This window comes from Protomyctophum bolini (genome assembly GCF_963924005.1).
Source record: "Protomyctophum bolini genome assembly, chromosome: 1".
NCBI lineage: Eukaryota > Metazoa > Chordata > Actinopteri > Myctophiformes > Myctophidae > Protomyctophum > Protomyctophum bolini.
Window position 1 is genome coordinate 10436922 of NC_137862.1, and position 20590 is coordinate 10457511.

A 20590-nucleotide genomic window follows, 5' to 3' on the forward strand; every position below is an offset into this window, starting at 1 on the left:
AGGTTTTGGGTCCCGGGACTTTTTTAGATGGGTCCCATGGACATTTTCTGAGTCCCGCTTCAACGACGTTAGGAGTCATATTTTATCATTTTTACAATTTTTTACAAAATTCCCCCGAGAGGATTGACAGCCACCGAGGTATGATTACTTCAAGTTCTAACTCGACAAGCGACGGGACCACGTCGGGCCGTCAAATTCATAATCGAATTGGAATCATTGATTTAGATTACGAGTTATTCACGTTTTAAGATTTTGAATCCCATGCATTAAAATGGAGCTGGACCACTTGGATGACGGACTAGCATTAAACATTAAACTCTGTTCATTGTCAATGGCGTTTTTAATGTTTGTGTTAGGACAAGACAAACATTAAACTCTGTTCATTGTCAATGGCGTTTTTAATGTTTGTGTTAGGACAAGACAAACATTAAACTTTTTTAATGTTTGTGTTAGGACAAGACAAACATTAAACTCTGTTCATTGTCAATGGCATTTTTAATGTTTGTGTTAGGACAAGACAAACATTAAACTCTGTTCATTGTCAATGGCGTTTTTAATGTTTGCGTTAGGACAAGACAAACACTAAACTCTGTTCATTGTCAATGGTGTTTTTAATGTTTGTGTTAGGACAAGACAAACATTAAAATCTGTAGGTACTTTGGGTGCTAAAAGCACATGTTGTGCCGAATACCAGAAGACTCGCCCCGGTGCTTGCCCGTTTCTCCTCCCGGAATTTTCCCCAGTGAGGGGGATAACTTTGTAATATGCTATTGGCTGTTTGTATTCTTTTTGGAAAAATATAAAACGATACTCCTGTAGAAAGGCTATATTATTTTACTTATATTGACCCTATAAACTATTTAGTATTATTTAGTATATGCAAGGTTTTGCACACTCAAATGGTACCTCGTCAGATAATCCCCACATAGCCTACATTACAACAACTTCTGTGAACAGACTTGTTGTAGTAGCTTTTCATAAATTATATTTGTACTTAGGCTGTCATGAAAGTTTATAGTTAGAGAAATTCAAAGTCCAGCCGTCTGCTGTCCAGCCTCTCCCACCCCTCACTGGGGAAAATTCTGGGAGGAAAACAGAAACGGGGCGAGTCTTCTTGTTACCCTTTTGCCTGGCCGGGAGGAAGGGGCGGGGCATCTGGTTGTGACATCACCCTTAATCCCGAACACTCGGTTTTATGGACAAAAAGTCAGAGAGAGAGGAGTGTACACACACACACACACACACACGCACGCACGCACGCACACAGAGGGAGTGTACACGTTGCGAGATGACACCAGGCGTGGCGTAATAACACGTATGTGTGTGCATGTGTGCGTGTGCGGGTGCACGGACACACACTGTATTTTGGCACCAGTCGTGCAAAAGCAATAAATGCTGATTAACGTGCTTTTGGTTGTTGCTCAACGTGTTTGCGGTGGTTCCTCCCAGGCATGGGATGATCCTGGACATCTCTGTGGTCTCTCTCGTTCCTCTGTGTCTGGGAGGCTGCAGCTGGGTGCATCTCAAACAGTGTCTGTGTCTGGGAGGCTGCAGCTGGGTGCATCTCAAACAGTGTCTGTGTCTGGGAGGCTGCAGCTGGGTGCATCTCAAACAGTGTCTGTGTCTGGGAGGCTGCAGCTGGGTGCATCTCCAACAGCATGTCTGGGAGGCTGCAGCTGGGTGCATCTCAAACAGCGTGTCTGGGAGGCTGCAGCTGGGTGCATCTCAAACAGCGTGTCTGGGAGGCTGCAGCTGGGTGCATCTCAAACAGCGTGTCTGGGAGGCTGCAGCTGGGTGCATCTCAAACAGTGTCTGTGTCTGGGAGGCTGCAGCTGTGTGCATCTCAAACAGTGTCTGTGTCTGGGAGGCTGCAGCTGGGTGCATCTCAAACAGCATGTCTGGGAGGCTGCAGCTGGGTGCATCTCAAACAGCATGTCTGGGAGGCTGCAGCTGGGTGCATCTCAAACAGCGTGTCTGGGAGGCTGCAGCTGGGTGCATCTCAAACAGTGTCTGTGTCTGGGAGGCTGCAGCTGGGTGCATCTCAAACAGTGTCTGTGTCTGGGAGGCTGCAGCTGGGTGCATCTCAAACAGCATGTCTGGGAGGCTGCAGCTGGGTGCATCTCAAACAGCGTGTCTGGGAGGCTGCAGCTGGGTGCATCTCAAACAGCGTGTCTGGGAGGCTGCAGCTGGGTGCATCTCAAACAGTGTCTGTGTCTGGGAGGCTGCAGCTGGGTGCATCTCAAACAGTGTCTGTGTCTGGGAGGCTGCAGCTGGGTGCATCTCAAACAGCATGTCTGGGAGGCTGCAGCTGGGTGCATCTCAAACAGTGTCTGTGTCTGGGAGGCTGCAGCTGGGTGCATCTCAAACAGCATGGCCACTTGTTTACAAACGAAACCTCGCAAGATGTCCCCGCGAGAGCTGGGAATGCCGCAGTACTGCTTCAGTATAGCTCCAACCAAAATAGTAACTTTATAAATCTATCGTAAAAGACGAAAATAAAACCGTGTGAGTTTTCCTGATGTGATAAACTGTCATAATCTGCTTTTGTTGCGTTCGTTTATGTGCTAAAGGAGTGACTTTTTAGAGCTGTTTCCCCGTTACAATGGAAGTCGGAATGAGACCCTATTTTTTTTCTTCTTACATTTCTAATAAACAACACAACAGAGCGAAATTTGGTTCCAAACTATCATTTAGCTGGGGACCTGGAAGTCCCTCAAGGACCCCACTCTGGGAACCACTGAGTTAGGGTTCATGTCTTAACATCTCTGTGGTCTCTGTCGTTCCTCCCAGGCGGGGATGATCCTGGACAACGGAGTGAAGACCACTCAGGCCAACGACAAGGACAAGAGACCCTTCCTCTCGTTAGTGGGAGCCAGGTGAGTCAGGGGTCAGGGGGTCATCATGGTCAGCCATGTTGCTTGTGGTGGACGTTCGGGTCAAATTCCATGTTTTGCCATACAGAGATAGGCCTGAATGACCATAACAGGTCCGTAACTCTGAGAGGGTTCAAATGGAACCCTTACGGGTCCATTAGGTTCCATTTGTACTCCCAGAGTTAAGGGGGTCCTTGCAAATCAATCATTTGAGAACCACTGGTCCTAGTTGGACTCCTAATGTGCCATACATAGTGTCGTAGTAAATCAATTCACAATTTACAATTTAGGCATTTAACATGCACTCTTAATCCAGTGCGATTTACAGTAAGCAAGAACAACACATGGTAATACATCAAAATATAAAAAAGTCATCATGAATCCTATGTAAGTAAAGACGAAACGGAAGTGGGGAGGAGGCTCCACTTCCGCTTCATATTTTACTCCTGATCAGAGCTTCCGTTGCTCCAGACTGTACGACAGAAGCATTTATATTTTTACTCATGATCAGACCTTCCGTTGCTCCAGACTGTACGACGGATGCATTTATATTTTACTCATGATCAGACCTTCCGTTGCTCCAGACTGTACGACAGAAGCATTTATATTTTGCTCATGATCAGAGCTTCCGTTGCTCCAGACAGTACACACTAAAAAATGGGTGGGTCAAAATAACCCATATTGGGTTATTTTTAACCCCCCTCCTGGGTTACAAAGGGTCCTATTCAACCTGTGGGTTATTTTGACGCAACAAAATGGGTTATTCATTTTGGCCCATAACTTGGGTTATAACTTGGGTTATAAAAATAACCCATTCAGAGGGTCAGCATAACCCAACTTCCAAGTTATTTTGACCCATAATGTCGGTTATGAATGAAGCATTATTGGTTAAATCAATCAGTCAATCAATCAATCAATCAACCAATCAATCAACCAATCAATCAATCACTCCCAACTCTCTGAGCCAACAATAAGGTTACTCTCAGAAAATTAACCCAGAAATCTTATAACCCATGAATTGGGTCCCTATATCCCAGGAAATTGATATGGCTGGGATGGGTTGCGTAAATAAAGTGTTTTTACTGTGTATAGTTGCCTCATTGCCTGCAAGAGGCATGAAAACTCTTTGTTGGAGCAACCATCAACAACAAACCCTTTCAAACAGATACTATACATATGAATGGGAAAAGGGAAGAGAGACTGACCAAACAAACAGACATTTAAATTCATGGTTTTGCTAACAAATCACATAAAACAACATATCACCAAATAATACCATAACAAAACACTAAACACAACGGCCCATAATATACACATTCTAATATTCAAATAACACATATAAGAACAATAACACACGGTCCTTGGCACCCCAGTGTATGCTGGGAAATGGACTTCCTCTAACCACTCCCATGGGGTGTGACCTATCCGACCCAACAATGGGGTTACCCTTAGAAAAATAACCCAGAAATCTTAACCCACTTTAAAAACCCATTAATTGGGTCCCTATAACCCAGGAAAATGGTTATGGCTCTGGAAAATAACCCATAAATATAACTCAACGCTAGTAACCCAGGAATTGAGTTACAGAAATAACCCACATGTTTTTAGTGTGTATGACGGAAGCATTTATATTTTACTCATGATCAGAGCTTCCGTTGCTCCAGACTGTACGACAGAAGCATTTATATTTTACTCATGATCAGAGCTTCCGTTGCTCCAGACTGTATGACGGATGCATTTATATTTTACTCATGATCAGACCTTCCGTTGCTCCAGACTGTACGACGGATGCATTTATATTTTACTCATGATCAGACCTTCCGTTGCTCCAGGCTGTATGTTTGTGTTTATTTATTTGATATGGACATAACAATTACATTGCTCATTGCACAGTTGTACAAATTGTAGATGCATCGTTTACAGTGTGTTAGCACATGTGCTAGTTTTCACCACTTTTTCACCAAATTATACATTCTAATAATATTTACAGAAAAGTACAATACCCATTACATAATCTCCAATAGTTGATTTGATTTCAACCATAGTTTGAGTCCTCTGTAGAACACGTTACCATCCGTCTCTAGTTTTAGAACCGTAGGCAAAGAGTTCCATAGGTTTGCTCCCTTTACTGAGAAGGCAGACTGTCCGAATAAGTTGTTACACCTACTGTAGGAACAATACAGTTACCACTTGTTGAGGCTCGTGTGGTTGCTCTACCAGAGCTCGGAAGTCTATCCACCAGTCCAGAGAACAAAGGTGAAACATGACCATGTAAACATTTAAAAAACAATTAAATACAACATAAAAAGGTTGTGTTTTTTTAAGATACCACAAAGGTGCCATCTCATCGGTTTTTGATCCATGATTTTTTTATAGCCTGTTTGTATATTGATGTTATAGGTTTTAAGACAATTTGAGAGGATCATGACCATGTTGTAATGCTGTATGCTAGGTGTGAGAAAATCATAGCATGCATGTACAGCTGTGCAGTTTTAGATTTAGAAGTCCCTTCTAATATGACGAAAACCATTTAGATTTGGTATGACGGAAGCATTTGAACAATGCAAGGGGCAACAGTTTGGCAGCTCGAGACTACTACTTCACTATAGCTTGGCTTTGTTTTTCTTCTGTGTTGAGATGTTTTTTTATGCTTCTGTTGTGTGTGTGTGTGTGTGTGTGTGTGTGTGTGTGTGCGTGTGCGTGTGCGTGTGCGTGTGTGTGTGTGTGTGTGTGTGCGTGCGTGTGCGTGTGTGCGTGCGTGTGCGTGCGTGCGTGCGGTGTAGGTACGGACCTCACCAGGATGCTGACCCATTCAAGCCCAGAGTACCAGCTCTCATCCACCACTTTGTAGCCTATAAGAACCAAGACCATGGAGCCTGGCTGAGAGGAGGGGATGTGTGGCTGGATGACTGTCAGTGAGTAGTAGTTCTAACCCTATTGAGAGGAGATGTGTGGCTGGATGACTGTCAGTGAGTAGTAGTTCTAACCCTATTGAGAGGAGATGTGTGGCTGGATGACTGTCAGTGAGTAGTAGTTCTAACCCTATTGAGAGGAGATGTGTGGCTGGATGATAGGGCATTAAGCAACTAGTCGACTAGTAAAGCCACTAGTCGACCTTGTTCGTACTAGTTGATAAGCTTTTTTGTATTTATTTTGTAGGCATCAAGATCAGGTAGATTATAGTTACAGTCACCAATGTGCACAGTTTTTAAATGTACGAATATTTATTTCCAAAAGTAAATGTAAAAGTAAAAAAAAGACTAGAAGTGAATGCCCTACTGGATGACTGTACTCACTGTCAGTGAGTAGTAGTTCTAACCCTGTAGAGATAATAATGATCAATTATTGTGGATCCCTGACATGAAACTGGATTTCAAACATTGGATTTAAAGATTCCTTTGGTCTGCTTTTTTATTTTTAGAAAAGCAATTATACAAATCATTATAATCAGTGATTTCATAGTAAAGTCCGAAGACTTATTTCCACTGTGGTCCTCTCACACTGAACGGAACAATACTTAACTAATACATCACAATACACATAACAGTACATATACAGTAATAATAATAATATTAATGAATTTTATTTATATTGCACTTTTCATTCACAAGGAATCCCAGAGTGCTACATGGTTAAAACATATAATCTATCATAGAAGGTTAAAAACAGGGTTAACAAAACAGTGCAAAGCGACAGTTCAACACAAAAAGGCCTTCCGAAACAGGAAGGTTTTCAGGGCTGCTTTAAAGCATTCCACAGTCTGCGGCATTCTCAGGTCCATGGTGAGGCTGTTCCATAGGCGTGGTGCTGCCGAGCAAAAGGCCCGGTCCCCCATGGTGCGCAGTTTGGTGTCAGGAACCTGGAGTAGTAGTTTGTTTGCAGATCTGAGGGTGCGGGTGGAGGATGTTTTTGGAGGGGTGATTAGTTCCTGTAGGTAGGGAGGGGCGTGTCCGTTTATGCAGTTGAATGTGATCAGCAGGATGTACATACACATAACAGTACAGATACATTACATACACAACACAACATGTACGTCCCTGCTTCAGCTGTGGTGGTTTTGTTGATCCAGTGTCAACAAACACCAGCTTGCTTTGGGAGACTCTCCTCCTGCCTCTGAATCCCTGAAAGATTTCTGTTAATTTGTTTATTCATTTCTTTAACTTTTTTCACCATAAAGCACATAGCATGTGATGCATGCATGCGTGCTTGTGTGCATGTGGTGCGTGCGTGAGTGTGTGCTTTTGTGCATGTGATGCATGCGTGCATGCTTGTGTGCATGTGTTGCATGCGTTCGTGCTTGTGTGCATGTGGTGCGTGAGTGTGCTTGTGTGCGTGAGTGTGTGCTTGTGTGCATGTGATGCTTGTGTGCATGTGGTGTGTGCTTGTGTGCATGTTGTGCGTGAGTGTGTGCTTGTGTGCATGTGATGCTTGTGTGCATGCTTGTGTGTGCGTGCGTGAGTGTGTGCTTGTGTGCATGTTACGCATGCGTGCATGCTTGTGTGCATGTGGTGCGTCGTGTGTGAGTGTGAGACAGACACTGCACTGTAGGGTACACAAACACTATATTCATATTAGCCACAAGTTTTCATTTCCTCTTGGAATAGAAATGATCTACAAGCAGCTCACAATGAGTCCAGGCCTGCTATGCATACGTGACACAACTGTACAGAGAAGTACATAATAAATACACGACCGTACGGAGAAGTACATGATAAATACACGACCGTACGGAGAAGTACATAATAAATACATGACCAGTAGATCAGTGGATGTGAAAAAACGTGGCGCTCTGAGCCAACAGCACCATCTGGTGGTTGGCACGGAAAGAGTTCAGTAGATCAGTGGATGTCAAACATTAGGTCACCAACCTGTTTCATCCACCACTTTTGTCATATTAACAGTTTGACTGATTAAAACGCGTAACCCGCATTTTAATCAAATACCCTACGCTGCTGAGATTGTTGTATTACCTTTAGAGCATACGCTGAATTATTTGGGCTTTTGATCCGTGAAAATCCGGCGAAAAAAGGTTCCTCGGTTTGTTATGAACCGATCGCACCATCCACCATCTTGGTGCACCCGGAAGACCCGCCTCCATGAGGAGTTGTACCCCATTGCAGCCCACAGCATGTGTTGATTTCCGGTTTCGTCATCAAAACAACCTAGTCTCTTGCTCTGCGGCAAAGACAGAGTTTATTTTTATTTATTACATTACGGCGGATTAAACACATAAATCAAAAGGCGGGAATGTCGCTATGAAAATATGTAAATCTTTCCTCCAAAGATACTCCAACGATACATTTTAACAGCATACGATACATATCATGATACATGGTTGACGATACGATACATGGACGATATTGGTTCATTATGACGATACGATGGGTATGGGAACTGTCCTATTCCAACAAATCAATTAATGACAGGGAGAGGAAACTAATCTGTAAAATCTTAATCAGAAAAGAACACGAGCTCAACAACAATGAACAAAGATGATTATTATTCCATCACACTGTGGGTGTCCTCTACGATATCCACACGCGCACGCACGCACGCACGCACGCACGCACGCACGCACACACACACACACACACACACACACACACACACACACACACACACAGATACACACACACATCTCCTTCTGGGTAATAAAAACCTGGCAACCGTACCGAGCTGCTGGAAAAACATTTTTATTGTTATTTATACCCAATAACATTGTATCTCCCTCAGACAGAGTGTGCGTGCGTGTATGCTAGAAATGATAAGACTGATAATGATCTGCACATTATTCTGTATTTGGTGTTATTACTCACACACATTCTGTTGTCCCCCCTCCCTTCCCCCCTCCCTACTCCCCTCCCCTCACTCTGTCTCTGTCTCTCTCTCAATCTCTCTCTCTGTGTGTCTCTCTCTCTCTCTCTCTAGATTTGCTGATAATGGCATCGGTCTCACTTTGGCAAGGTAAGCCCCCCCCATGTTCCATCAGATCGAGGTACAGTTCAAAGACGCTTGGTACAATGAAGGCCACTGAGCTGATGGCCGTATGCTTACCATGTGTCTGCGTGTGTCTGCGTGTCTGCTCTGCAGTGGAGGAACGTTCCCTGACGACGACGGCTCTCGTCAGGAGGTGAAGAACTCGCTGTTCGTGGGAGAGAGCGACAACCGAGGGATGCCCGTCCCCGACAACCGCATCTGGGGGCTGGGCGGAGCCGACCTGAGTGGCAGGACCCTACCGCGTGGCGTGTGAGTGACACACGCACGCACGCACACACACACACATACACACAGAAAATAGAAATGCCCAGATTGCGTGGTTGATAAGGGCTGGTGTGTGTGAGGGCTGGCAGCGTAGCACCCATGATTACACTAGACAATTGACACTGGGTGAAAAATTTGTTACAAAACTCGTGTGATAAAGACTTAGACACACAGACACACACACACACTCACGCAGACACGCGCACACACACACACACACACATAAAATGGAAATGCCCAGATTGCGTGGTTGATAAGGGCTGGTGTGTGTGAGGGCTGGCAGCGTAGCGCCCATGATTACACTAGACTCTAGACAATTGACACTGGGTGAAAAATGTGTTACAAAAATCGTGGGATAAAGACTTAGGCACACACACACACACACACACACACACACACACACACACACACACATAAAACAGAAATGCCCAGATTGCGTGGTTGATAAGGGCTGGTGTGTGTGAGGGCTGGCAGACAGATTATTTTCCCTGGCCCACTTGGACCACAATCCACAGCTCTGTAGCAACGTCTGTCTTTAGACACATATTCAACATTCCTCCATTGTCTGGAGGAAGAGAGGAATCCTGCGTCGTCATTTAAAGCATGTCTGTCTCAATGCTTCACCTATGCTCCGACTTCCTGTGATTTCATCCCAGAGCTCAGTTACAAAAGGAACTCTCATAACTCAACCCCCAAATTGTGCAACAATCATCATCAGGGACAAAGACCGCCGGGGAGAGACATATATTTGTCGTCAGCAGAGAAAATTAAGGCTGCGCTCACTATTTACAATGTTTCTGTTGTCTCTGGGCAATACTTTCATTTTATCACTCTCCAAAATCTGAGGCCATGGTTCTCAGCAGGAAACCGGTGGATTGTACAGTCTGAGTAGGGAATGAGGCATTACCGACAGGTGAAGGAGTTCAAGTGTCTCGGGGTCTTGTTCACGGGTGAGGGGAGGACGGAGAAGGAGATCAGCCGGAGAATCGGCACTGTTGTGACGAAAAGAGAGTTGAGCCAGAAGGCAAAGCTCTCTGTCTACCGAGCAATCTTCGTTCCTACTCTCACCTATGGTCATGAAGTGTGGGTCATGACCGAAAGAATAAGGTCACGAATACAAGTGGCCGACATGAGTTTTCTCCCTTAGAGATAGGGTGAGAAGTTCAGTCACACGAGAGAGACTCGGAGTAGAACCGCTGCTCCTTCGCCTGGAACGGAGTCACTGTGCGTGCATAGCATAGTTTTTTTTTTTTTTTTGTCAGTGAACAAAAGGTTGTCGGCGGAAATTTGTCGTCATAGTTTTAGTCGATGAACTCAACACCGGCGTGGGTCTGTGTGGGTGTGTTACAGACTGTATAAACTAACAGACTGTGCGGTTCTGTCAACTTCTGTGTTACAGAGACTTCCATCCCTGTATAAACATTAACAGTGGTGTGGGTGTGTTACAGACTGTATAAACTACACTGTGTTACAGACTGTATAAACATTAACAGTGGTGTGGGTGTGTTACAGACTGTATAAACATTAACAGTGGTGTGGGTGTGTTACAGAGACTGTATAAACATTAACAGCGGTGTGTGGGTTAATTAATTTGCCTGGTTGCGTTGCAGAGACTTTCCCATCCGAGGCATGCAGATCTACGACGGGCCAATCAACGTGCAGAACTGCACCTTCAGGAAGTACGTGGCTCTGGAGGGGAGACACACCTCCGCCTTCGGCTTCAGACTCAACAACTCCTGGCAGAGCTGTCCGAACAACAACGTCACTGACATCACCTTCGACAACGTTCCTGTGAGTAACTAGTAACAGAGCTGTCCCAACAACAACGTTGCTGTGAGTAACTAGTAACAGAGCTGTCCCAACAACAACGTTCCTGTGAGTAACTAGTAACAGAGCTGTCCCAACAACAACGTGAGTAGGTAGTAATAGAGCTGTCTGAATAACAACGTCACTGACATCACCTTCGACAACGTTCCTGTGAGTGTGTGTGGCGTTTCTGTCTGAGAGAGACTAGAGGGACCTGTGGTGGAAAAGTTACTCTAATGTATTACTTGAATAGAGAGTGGACACGCCCCCTCACAGATCACATCCAGGGTGTTTGGGGGTGTGTATTTAGGGTCATTCTGTTCCTCCTCACAGATCACCTCCAGGGTGTTTGGGGGGTGTGTATTTAGGGTCATTCTGTTCCTCCTCACAGATCACATCCAGGGTGCTTTGGGGGTGTGTATTTAGGGTCATTCTGTTCCTCCTCACAGATCACATCCAGGGTGTTTTGGGGGTGTGTATTTAGGGTCATTCTGTTCCTCCTCACAGATCACGTCCAGGGTGTTTTTCGGGGAGCCAGGGCCGTGGTTCAACAAGATGCAGATGGACGGCGACAAGACCACCATCTTCCAGGACACGGACGGCTCGGTCAGCGAGTACCCAGGATCCTTCCTGGTCAAGGACGACAACTGGCTGCTGCGCCACCCCGACTGCATCGATGTGCCCGACTGGAAGGCTGCCATCTGCAGCGGGCACTATGCACAGGTGGGTAGAGGGATGCCATCTGAGAAGGGATGTGTATAGTTGACATAGATACTCCACTGTTACGTTCTTAGTTCATACATGATTCATGATAACTACTTTGTGATGTAGTTATCTACATGTGATGTATGCCATGCTTCTGTTTTTGCTTGATGTAAGTCGCTCTGGATCAAGAGCATCTGCTAAATGCCTAAATTGTAAATTGTGTTTTGGACAAACAGCGTGGTGTTGATTTGTGTCAGCTGAAGCTTCATGTCAGAGTGTTTGTGTTGGAGCGCCTCAGTGTGGCCGTAGAGGTAATGTCTCTTCAAGAGAGAGATGGAGACACTAAGGCCCTCATTTATCAACCGTGCGTACGCCAAAATATGGGTGCACGCCGAAATTACCGACATTTTCGACATTTACCATTTCCGCCAAAGCTTGAAATTGAACTTGACAAAGTTCAAAACTCACGTCTGCTCGGGAGATGGCGTACGCTTTGTCCTCACTTGTTTTTCTGTCGTAGAACGGCGGAGCAGCATTGTTTGACCAGCTGAAAGGCATCGAAACATATGTATTCTAATTCACTCCTAAAATGTTAATATAAAACTGTATGTATATGGGCTACACATGTAAAAAAAAAGAAAAGAAAAAAGGAATAGACCTACAAGATGTGTCTTTGTGTCATATGTCATATGTAGGAGCTTTCCAACTTTACTATTAAAATCGCGCTTGATTTAAGCCATTTAAACAGTGTTTTGCATGAGCGCATACATGCGAGGATTTGGGCTGTCTGTCTGTGCTGGAATATTTCCATGACGTTGGAAAGTAGCCTATAGTGCAATGCAGCTGCGGAGAGTCCCAACATGCATGGGTAGCCTATATACTGTACTGTAGCCTAATCTACAGCAGGCCAACAATGTATTTCTGGAGTTACGGTATATGCAATCTCCTCCTCGTTTAATAAACCTGACGTGTCACTGGAATGTCAAATGTGCCGTGCCAGCCCAGCGCAAGTGCATGGGAACCGCATCGGCGATAGGTATAGGCTAACCCAGCCAGTCAGCCCACCACCACCAGTACCATATATTTTGGCTGCACATTAATATAATTGACAGTTAAGTCCTGCAGCCACTGCAGCGACTAGCGACTGCGAGGCAATCTAAATAGACTGTCGAACGTGCATGGTCAGTTGGTCACGGACGGACCACAGTGATAGAGAGAGACAGACAGACAGGACAGGAGGAGCACCTGCAAAACAGCAGCGTGTGTGTGCCTATTTGTTATTTAATTATGGTTCAGGTTGTCGTTCACTAATATATCTTGTTGTATATTAAATTAAAAATACTTTAATAATTTAATATACAACTAACAACACACAGTGAAAGTTGCTTGCAAATTGCGATATGTGCGTGCGTGCGTGGCGTGCGGGGGGTGAGGCGGGTAGCAAGGGTAGCGAAGCGAGAGGAGAAACAGACAGCTTTATTTAATGTGTCATGTAGGTGCGTGCGTGCATGACAGCATGCATGACAGCAAGGCAAGCGAGGTGAGAGGGAAACAGACAGGGTAGGCCTACAACTTTATTTAATTCATGCAGGTGTTCGTTCTTTATTTATTTAACAACACACCAGTTAGTTGGGCTTGCAAGTTGCGTGTGCGTGCTGTGCGTCTGTGCGTGTGTATGAGAGAGGGGGGCAGCAGCAAGGCACAGGAGAAACTTATTTTTTCATGTTACCATGGTTTCAGGAAACGTATTGCCGTTTTCATGTCGCAAAAACGAGGGCGAGGCTTGATTTCATAGGGCGTGCCAGATAGATTTCAGCCGTCACATTTATTAACGTCAGAACGAAATTAAGGAAGGATCAGCTGTTTGCGATCACTTTATAAATGCCCGTACGAAACCTGCACTCGAATCTGTGGCAGATTTTACACTCGATTGATAAATGAGGGCCTAAATCTCAGCTGGAGAAATATATTGTTTGCATGCATTGCATGCTGTGTGCCTCACTTTGAGTGATTTATGGTGTTGTCTTTCTGTTAAAATCCAAATATGTTAACTTAAGAACTCTGGACATATTAGGACATTGTTTGTTAACTGTGCACACGTGTAGCCTATTGTATGTCAGACTGTATGTCTGTCACCCCACAGTCACAGACCGAATTTTGTTATTCTCACACAGTGATTATAACCAGTTTAACTTGTATATATTGTGGTTTAATATCGTGGTGGTTTCTAAGTATGTGTAGTCCAGGGAGGTAGACATTGGCGATCTTGCATTATAGAAGGGTCGGTGTCAGGGAAAAAATTGTCCACATTTTGCAGGTGTGTGTGTGTGTGTGTGTGTGTGTGTTACGTCCTTAGCTTATGTATGATTCATGATAACTCCTTGCTTATGTATATACATGGTAATTGGTGCATTTACCTGTATAAAGGGCCTTTATCCAAGGGTTAGGGTTGAGTATGCTGCTCTCTGGGAGAGCAACACAGCTGAATTATTTGTTTTAATTAGGCGTTCCATGATGCTAGTTTGAAGCACGGCTAGAAGGCTGTTTCAACCAATCAGATTGCTTCCTCGAAAGTAAATGGTAAATGGTGCATTTTCATAGCGCCTTTATCCAAGGCGCTTTACATAGATTGTGCATTACATTCACCCATTCACACACACATTCATACACCAATGGCGGCAGAAACCATACAAGGCACCAACCAGCACATCAGGAGCAATTCAGGGTTCAGTGTCTTGCTCAAGGACACTTCGACACTAACTCTGGGGGAGTCCGGGGTCGAACTGGGAACCTTGCGTTTACCATCCGGCCACTCTACCCCTGATTCACTGTTGTATAATTACACTGTTGTATAATTACTACATAATCGTCTAATTGCAGTTCTTTGAGTGATAATTAATCGCCAACTAAATTTGTAATTGCAATGTGTGTGTGTGTGTGTGTGTGTGTGTGTGTGTGTGTGTGTGTGTGTGTGTGTGTGTGTGTGTGTGTGTGTGTGTGTGTGTGTGTGTGTGTGTGTGTGTGTGTGTGTGTGTGTGTGTGCGTGTGTGTGCGTGTGCGCGCGCGTGCGTGTGTGTTGTGTTTCTACAGATCTACATCCAGACCCGTAACCCAGCCACCTCCAACATGCTCATGGTCAAGGACGAGTACCCTGACCGGCCGCTGGCCCTAGAGGGCGCTCTGGGCAAGAGGAAGCATTACCAGCAGTTCCAGCCCGTGGTCACCCTGTCCAAAAGCTACACGGTCCACTGGGACGGGACGGCCCCGGGAGAACTGACCGTCTGGCTCATCAACTTCAACAGGTCAGTGTCATGAAGTTACACTTCAACAGGTCAGTGTCATGAAGTTACACTTCAACAGGTCAGTGTCATGAAGTTACACTTCAACAGGTCAGTGTCATGGAGTTACACTTCAACAGGTCAGTGTCATGAAGTTACACTTCAACAGGTCAGTGTCATGAAGTTACACTTCAACGGGTCAGTGTCATGAAGTTACACTTCAACAGGTCAGTGTCATGAAGTTACACTTCAACGGGTCAGTGTCATGAGGTTACACTTCAACAGGTCAGTGTACTGGTCACCAGTGTTGATTTCCTCTACTAAATCTATAACAAAAAAAAATCCATCGAACACTGAAATGTTTGGGAAGGGACTATAGTGGACAAGAGATCCAGTATAAAGGGCCTTTCAAATTGAAGCGTTTTAACACGCCTATAGACCTGCCTTTATTTTCTGTACGCACGGAGAAGTCGAGGGGCAACAGCACAAACGTATTCTCGTGGGCGCGGTCCCGTGAATTTGTTGCGCACATGCTCGTTTCGCCCGCGACTGACCAGATCTGGATTCTGTTTAGCTTTTTTTCCCTTTTTTCGCCTGCGTTGTGGCGACCCTCTTCATGAGCAGACCTGTCGTTGATCCAGGTGACAACGGCTGCGTTACATTTGGTTGCATGCTGAAAATAGCAGATCTACAAGCTCACATTACATTTGGTTGCATGCTGCACAGACGACATCCTGTCCTCCTGCTCTCTGTGCTGTAAACACGCCAACACGTTGGCTAACCAAAAAGAATAGTTGAAGGGCCTCTGAGGTCACTTGCATCATAACTTCACCCCGTCTGTCATAACGGAGGGCTGTGTTTCGTTAAGGAGTGTCCGTCCTGCTACAACTCCACTATTTACAAATGATGTTGAGGCTACCGCAGAAATGAGGAGAGTGCATACTTCATGGGGACTGTTTGTCATATTTTCTCCCGCCCCGCCCTTTGCTTCGAGCACAGTTAATAGCCTGGGCTGCCAGCCATTGGAACAGCACAGCCATGGTAGACATCCCAGGCATCGGAACCGTTCCCTAGAGGTCTGATCCTACCCTGAAAATGGACTGGCGAGACCTGCTAGATACTAGCACGTGCATCAGTAGATAGACGGTGCATCTATGGCACCATCTATTGTCCAAAGGCCTGAACTGCAACTCAATCTGCAAAGTGGTTCCCACACATTTAATAATTGTTTAATAACTTCCCTGCTGTTGTTTATTTGGATCCCTATTGGCTACTACCTTAGTAGCAGCTACTGTTCCTGGGGTCCACACATAAAATATGAAAACATTTGAGACGGTATAAGAAAAAACAGTTAAACAATTAAAATACAACCAAATGTTAAAAAAATGATGGTATTGTACATCATTGCACAAGTATGTTAATTGTTAATTAACAGGTTAATGATAACTCAACAAACATAAATAGAATTTCTGTTTTTAAGTACAGATACAGTATGAAATAAACATTTAAAACAGTGTGCATTGTCTGTTAACCGTAATCAAAAAAGCAGATGACATGAAATTTATTTAATTGTCTCCACCAGGCCGAAGGCATGGGGAGAGAGTATGTTTTGCACTCTGTCCGTGTGTGTGTGTGTGTGTGTGTGTGTGTGTGTGTGTGTGTGTGTGTGTGAGTCCGTCCGTCCGTCCTTCCGTCCGTCTGTTACCAGCTAATCTTCCAGAACAGTCTATTATAGCGACTTTTGTAAAACAATTTTTTTTATATTACTCCTCCAGATTGCAGCATGCAATTTACGTGAAATCTTTCACAGACTTTTCTACTAGGCTGAGAAATATATCCCACCCTTTTCACATTGGCCTGTTATAGCGCCACCAACAGGTGGATTTTTGCAAAACACATTTTTGGAACAAAATGCCTCAAATCATCCAATTTCTATCCAATTTTCACATTGGCCTATTATCGCACCACCAGGAGGCCACAACCTCACCTGCCCTGGTGGAGACCTGTGACCTGACGGGCACTTTATCAAGTTTATTTTTAAAACCATATTTACTTGTTGCTTGTATGATTTGTGATGGAAGACTCTTTAGTTGCTCTATATATTACTGTGTGTCGCATTGCATTCGTTTTTGAGAAGGGAGACGAGAGCTGTTGAAGGTGTGTTTGTTCATCAGAGCTAAACATCAGCCGGGACTCTAGATGAACCTCTGACAAATAGATTTTTTTAGAAAAGAAATTATACAAAAACATTATAAATCAGCGTTTCAAGGATTTCACAGTAACGTCCGAAGACTTATTTTCACTGAGGTCCTCTCACACTGAACGGAACAATACTTTAATTAAAATGCATACACCGGTACAAACGGTACATATACATTACTTACACAACACAACATGTTGACCCTTTATAAGGGAACCTCTTCCAGTAGCCATAGTTTAGTCTTCTGTTTAAATGACCTCAGATTGGATGTCAGTTTAACACTGGTTTCCAGGCTGTTACACTATGTGGCTCCTATCTGTAAATAAATGAGCCTTTGCCCGCTTTACTTTTAAAAGCAGGAGGCACCACATCTGTAATACTGGCTCTGGTGAAATGTTTGTGAACTTGTGTACCTCGTTTGTTTGAAGCCTGCTGCTGTTTGTGGCTTTTTGTGCATTAATTGAAGTGTCATTGTTTCGTAAAGTAAAAAAAACTAAATACTGCTTGGTCTGTTTGGTGTGTGTGTGTGTGTGTGTGTGTGTGTGTGTGTGTGTGTGTGTGTGTGTGTGTGTGTGTGTGTGTGTGTGTGTGTGTGTGTGTGTGTGTGTGTGTGTGTGTGTGTGTGTGTGTGTGTGTGTGTGTGTGTGTGTGTGTGTGTGTGTGTGTGTGTGTGTGTGTGTGTGTGTGTGTGTGTGTGTGTGTGTGTGTTTTCCAGAAACGACTGGATCAGCGTAGGTTTCTGCTACCCACAAGGCACCACATTCACCGTCATCTCCGACATCCACAACCGTCTGACCAAACAGACCCGCAAGACGGGCGTCTTTCTGAAGACCACCCAGAGAGACAAGATCAACCACTCCCACCTGGCCAGAGGGTACTACTACTGGGAGGAAGATACTGGGTGAGTCACTACCTGGTAACCACCTGGTAACCACCTGGTAACCACCTAGTAATCATCTGGTAACCACCTGGTAACCACCTGGTAACCACCTGGTAACCACCTAGTAACCACCTGGTAACCACCTAGTAACCATCTGGTAACCACCAGATCTACAAGATCAGGTATTTTCGGGGCGCAACCCAGCACTCTTTATCTACCGGAGATGCGATGTACTAACCTGACGCTGCCAGATCCAAAAAGCTTGCTACACAAATTTGTTTCACAGCTTATTTGGATCTGGGATCGCGGAAGCAAATTCGATGACGGGGCTGTTCCTTTTTTTCAAGATACATGGTAGATGATTGGATGGGAGCGTCTGTCTATCACCGTGTGGGCGTGCAAACACAACCAATCATATCGACGTGTCTATATACCGTCACATCCGCATCCCGCCTTTAGCTCACGCTGATTGGTTCGGTACGAAGCAGATCTGACTCAGGGCTCAACTCCGTCAGAGATCCCAGATGAGTGTTGTGTTGGGGAATATGTTTCCGCAATACCGCCCTCATCTGGCAGCGTCAGGTTAGCGATGTACAACATGGACTTAGAAACAAATTTGTTCAATGCAAAATGGTGCGTTCCAAGTTTAGGAGACTTCGGAAAAAAGCAATCCTCCTGAATGCTGCCTTCCGGTATGGCATGGAAAAAAGTGGCATTTGCATTTCTTCCACCATAGTAAACGCTGCATTCGTGGTCTGGAGAGGGCAGTTGTTTTACAGACGGGTAAAAGGGAAGGGGCTGAAGCCCCCTTTGTGTTGTAGTACTGGGTCTTTCACATTATGTACAAATATGTACATACTGTAGGTAGCACATCTTTTTGAACGGGATCCCAGTAAAAGGTGGTATACAGTGCTTTGGCACAATCTGTATTAATATCATCAGTTAATTATTTAATGTCAGTACATAATTAATCAAGAAGGATTTTATTTGTACAAATAGAAATACAAGCTGTGAAATATTGTAAAGTACTTCACAATGTAATTTGGTGGTTTAAAGAGAAATGGAGGAGGGCAGGGTAGACGGATGCATTGGAAGCAGATGAGTCACTGGGCTGGGAGATGTTTTCAGAAGGGAGAAGATGAAAGAGAAAATATAGAAGGTAAAAAGAGAGACAGATGAATCAAACGGCTGGCATCGTGCATGTGTCTGTGAACATAACACATGAGGACACTACGCAGGTGAAGGAAGGAAAAAACACTATGAATTTGGCTAAACCCTGCTTTGCGCCAGAGCAGTGTTGATTTTTACAGCAAATTTGTATTTAGTTTTGTCATATGTTAGTCACCTGAAATGTTTTAGTGTTAGTCTAGTTTTAAAATCGATTAAATGTACAATATTTCGTGGGCCATGATGGTGGCGTAATGGCTGATTTTAGACGTGGTTGCTTGCTGAAAATAGCTGGATCTCTTCTCCACTAGTCCCTCCCTAACATTTAGTTCTTGTCTGTCTGTCTGTGTGCCTGCCTGCCTGTCTGTCTGCCTGCAGCCTGCTGTTCCTCAAAGTGAAAGCCTACAACAGCAGGGAGGAGTTTGCCTTCTGCTCGGTCAAAGGCTGCGAGAGGGTCAAGATAACGGCGGTCGTTCCCAGAGGCAGTCCTCCCGCTGACTGCATGGCCCGGGCATACCCCCGGCATGCCCAGATGCCTATCGTTGATGTGCCCATGCCCAGGAAACTGCCCGATGCCAGGCTGGTGAGCAGAACTCACTATAAACCAATCAGGAAACTGCCCGATGCCAGGCTGGTGAGCAGAACTCACTATAAACCAATCAAGGAAGGATTTATTAAATCATGTGTGCAAATGAGAGCAGTTCCCGAGTTTGTTTTTCTTGTCTGTCCAATTATGTTTCCATCTGTTCCATCTTGACGAGAAGTTATCAGAATTATTTTTCCCTGGATTCCTTGGGTCATGATGCATCTCCCCATATAGGCCACGCCCATTTCCGTCAGGATAGATTTTCCGCCATTTAGAACACACTTTTATTTTCCAAACCTACAGATTTTGTCCGAATCTCACAGAAATCGGTACAAAGATCTCTGGACCTATCCGACTGCGTTCGGCCTTAATCGTCGTCCGAAGTTAGTGGGAGGGGCCTATTTTACAAAAAATCACGAACGGAATGTCCAATCCATCCCAAATTTGAATCAGGTGCCCGGTTGGTTTAATCAACCAAAAGTGATTCCATTTTCATCCATAGGGGGGGGGGGGGCGCAAATGTGAAAAATGTAACCGTTTCTTGCAGAAAAAATATTTTTGGGGGTATAAATCCCCTCCGAATTACGTGACATTGTAATTGGCTAGCAATATTAGTGGGAGGGGCATATGTAAGAGACTGCGGCAATCACACTTTGCAATTTTTCAAAATTGTGACTTTTCTAGTTATTATTATTATTATTATTATTATTGTTGTTGTGTTTCAGCACACACCAGAGCATTTCCTGGAGCTCAAAGTGGAATCCTACAACACTCGCTTCTTCCACATCAAGGAGGACTTCGCCTACACTGAGGTGACTCTAGTTCTCCTGTTGG

General features: G+C 44.6%; 1 protein-coding gene across 3 annotated transcripts in view; it reads left to right on the top strand.

Annotated features, from left to right (window-relative positions):
- The window catches only part of cemip (cell migration inducing hyaluronidase 1), a 124211-nt gene that overhangs the window by 97322 nt on the left and 6299 nt on the right, over positions 1 to 20590 (top strand). For 2 of the 3 annotated variants that reach the window (XM_080772129.1, XM_080772130.1), the window contains 10 exons: positions 2791 to 2876; positions 5657 to 5788; positions 8802 to 8837; positions 8964 to 9119; positions 10745 to 10925; positions 11448 to 11663; positions 14736 to 14947; positions 17839 to 18024; positions 19549 to 19804; positions 20482 to 20568. In XM_080772129.1, the coding sequence (XP_080628255.1) occupies positions 2791 to 2876; positions 5657 to 5788; positions 8802 to 8837; positions 8964 to 9119; positions 10745 to 10925; positions 11448 to 11663; positions 14736 to 14947; positions 17839 to 18024; positions 19549 to 19804; positions 20482 to 20568 (1548 nt within the window). The remainder of the gene's footprint in view (positions 1 to 2790; positions 2877 to 5656; positions 5789 to 8801; positions 8838 to 8963; positions 9120 to 10744; positions 10926 to 11447; positions 11664 to 14735; positions 14948 to 17838; positions 18025 to 19548; positions 19805 to 20481; positions 20569 to 20590) is intronic. The other variant, XM_080772131.1, reaches the window with a different exon arrangement.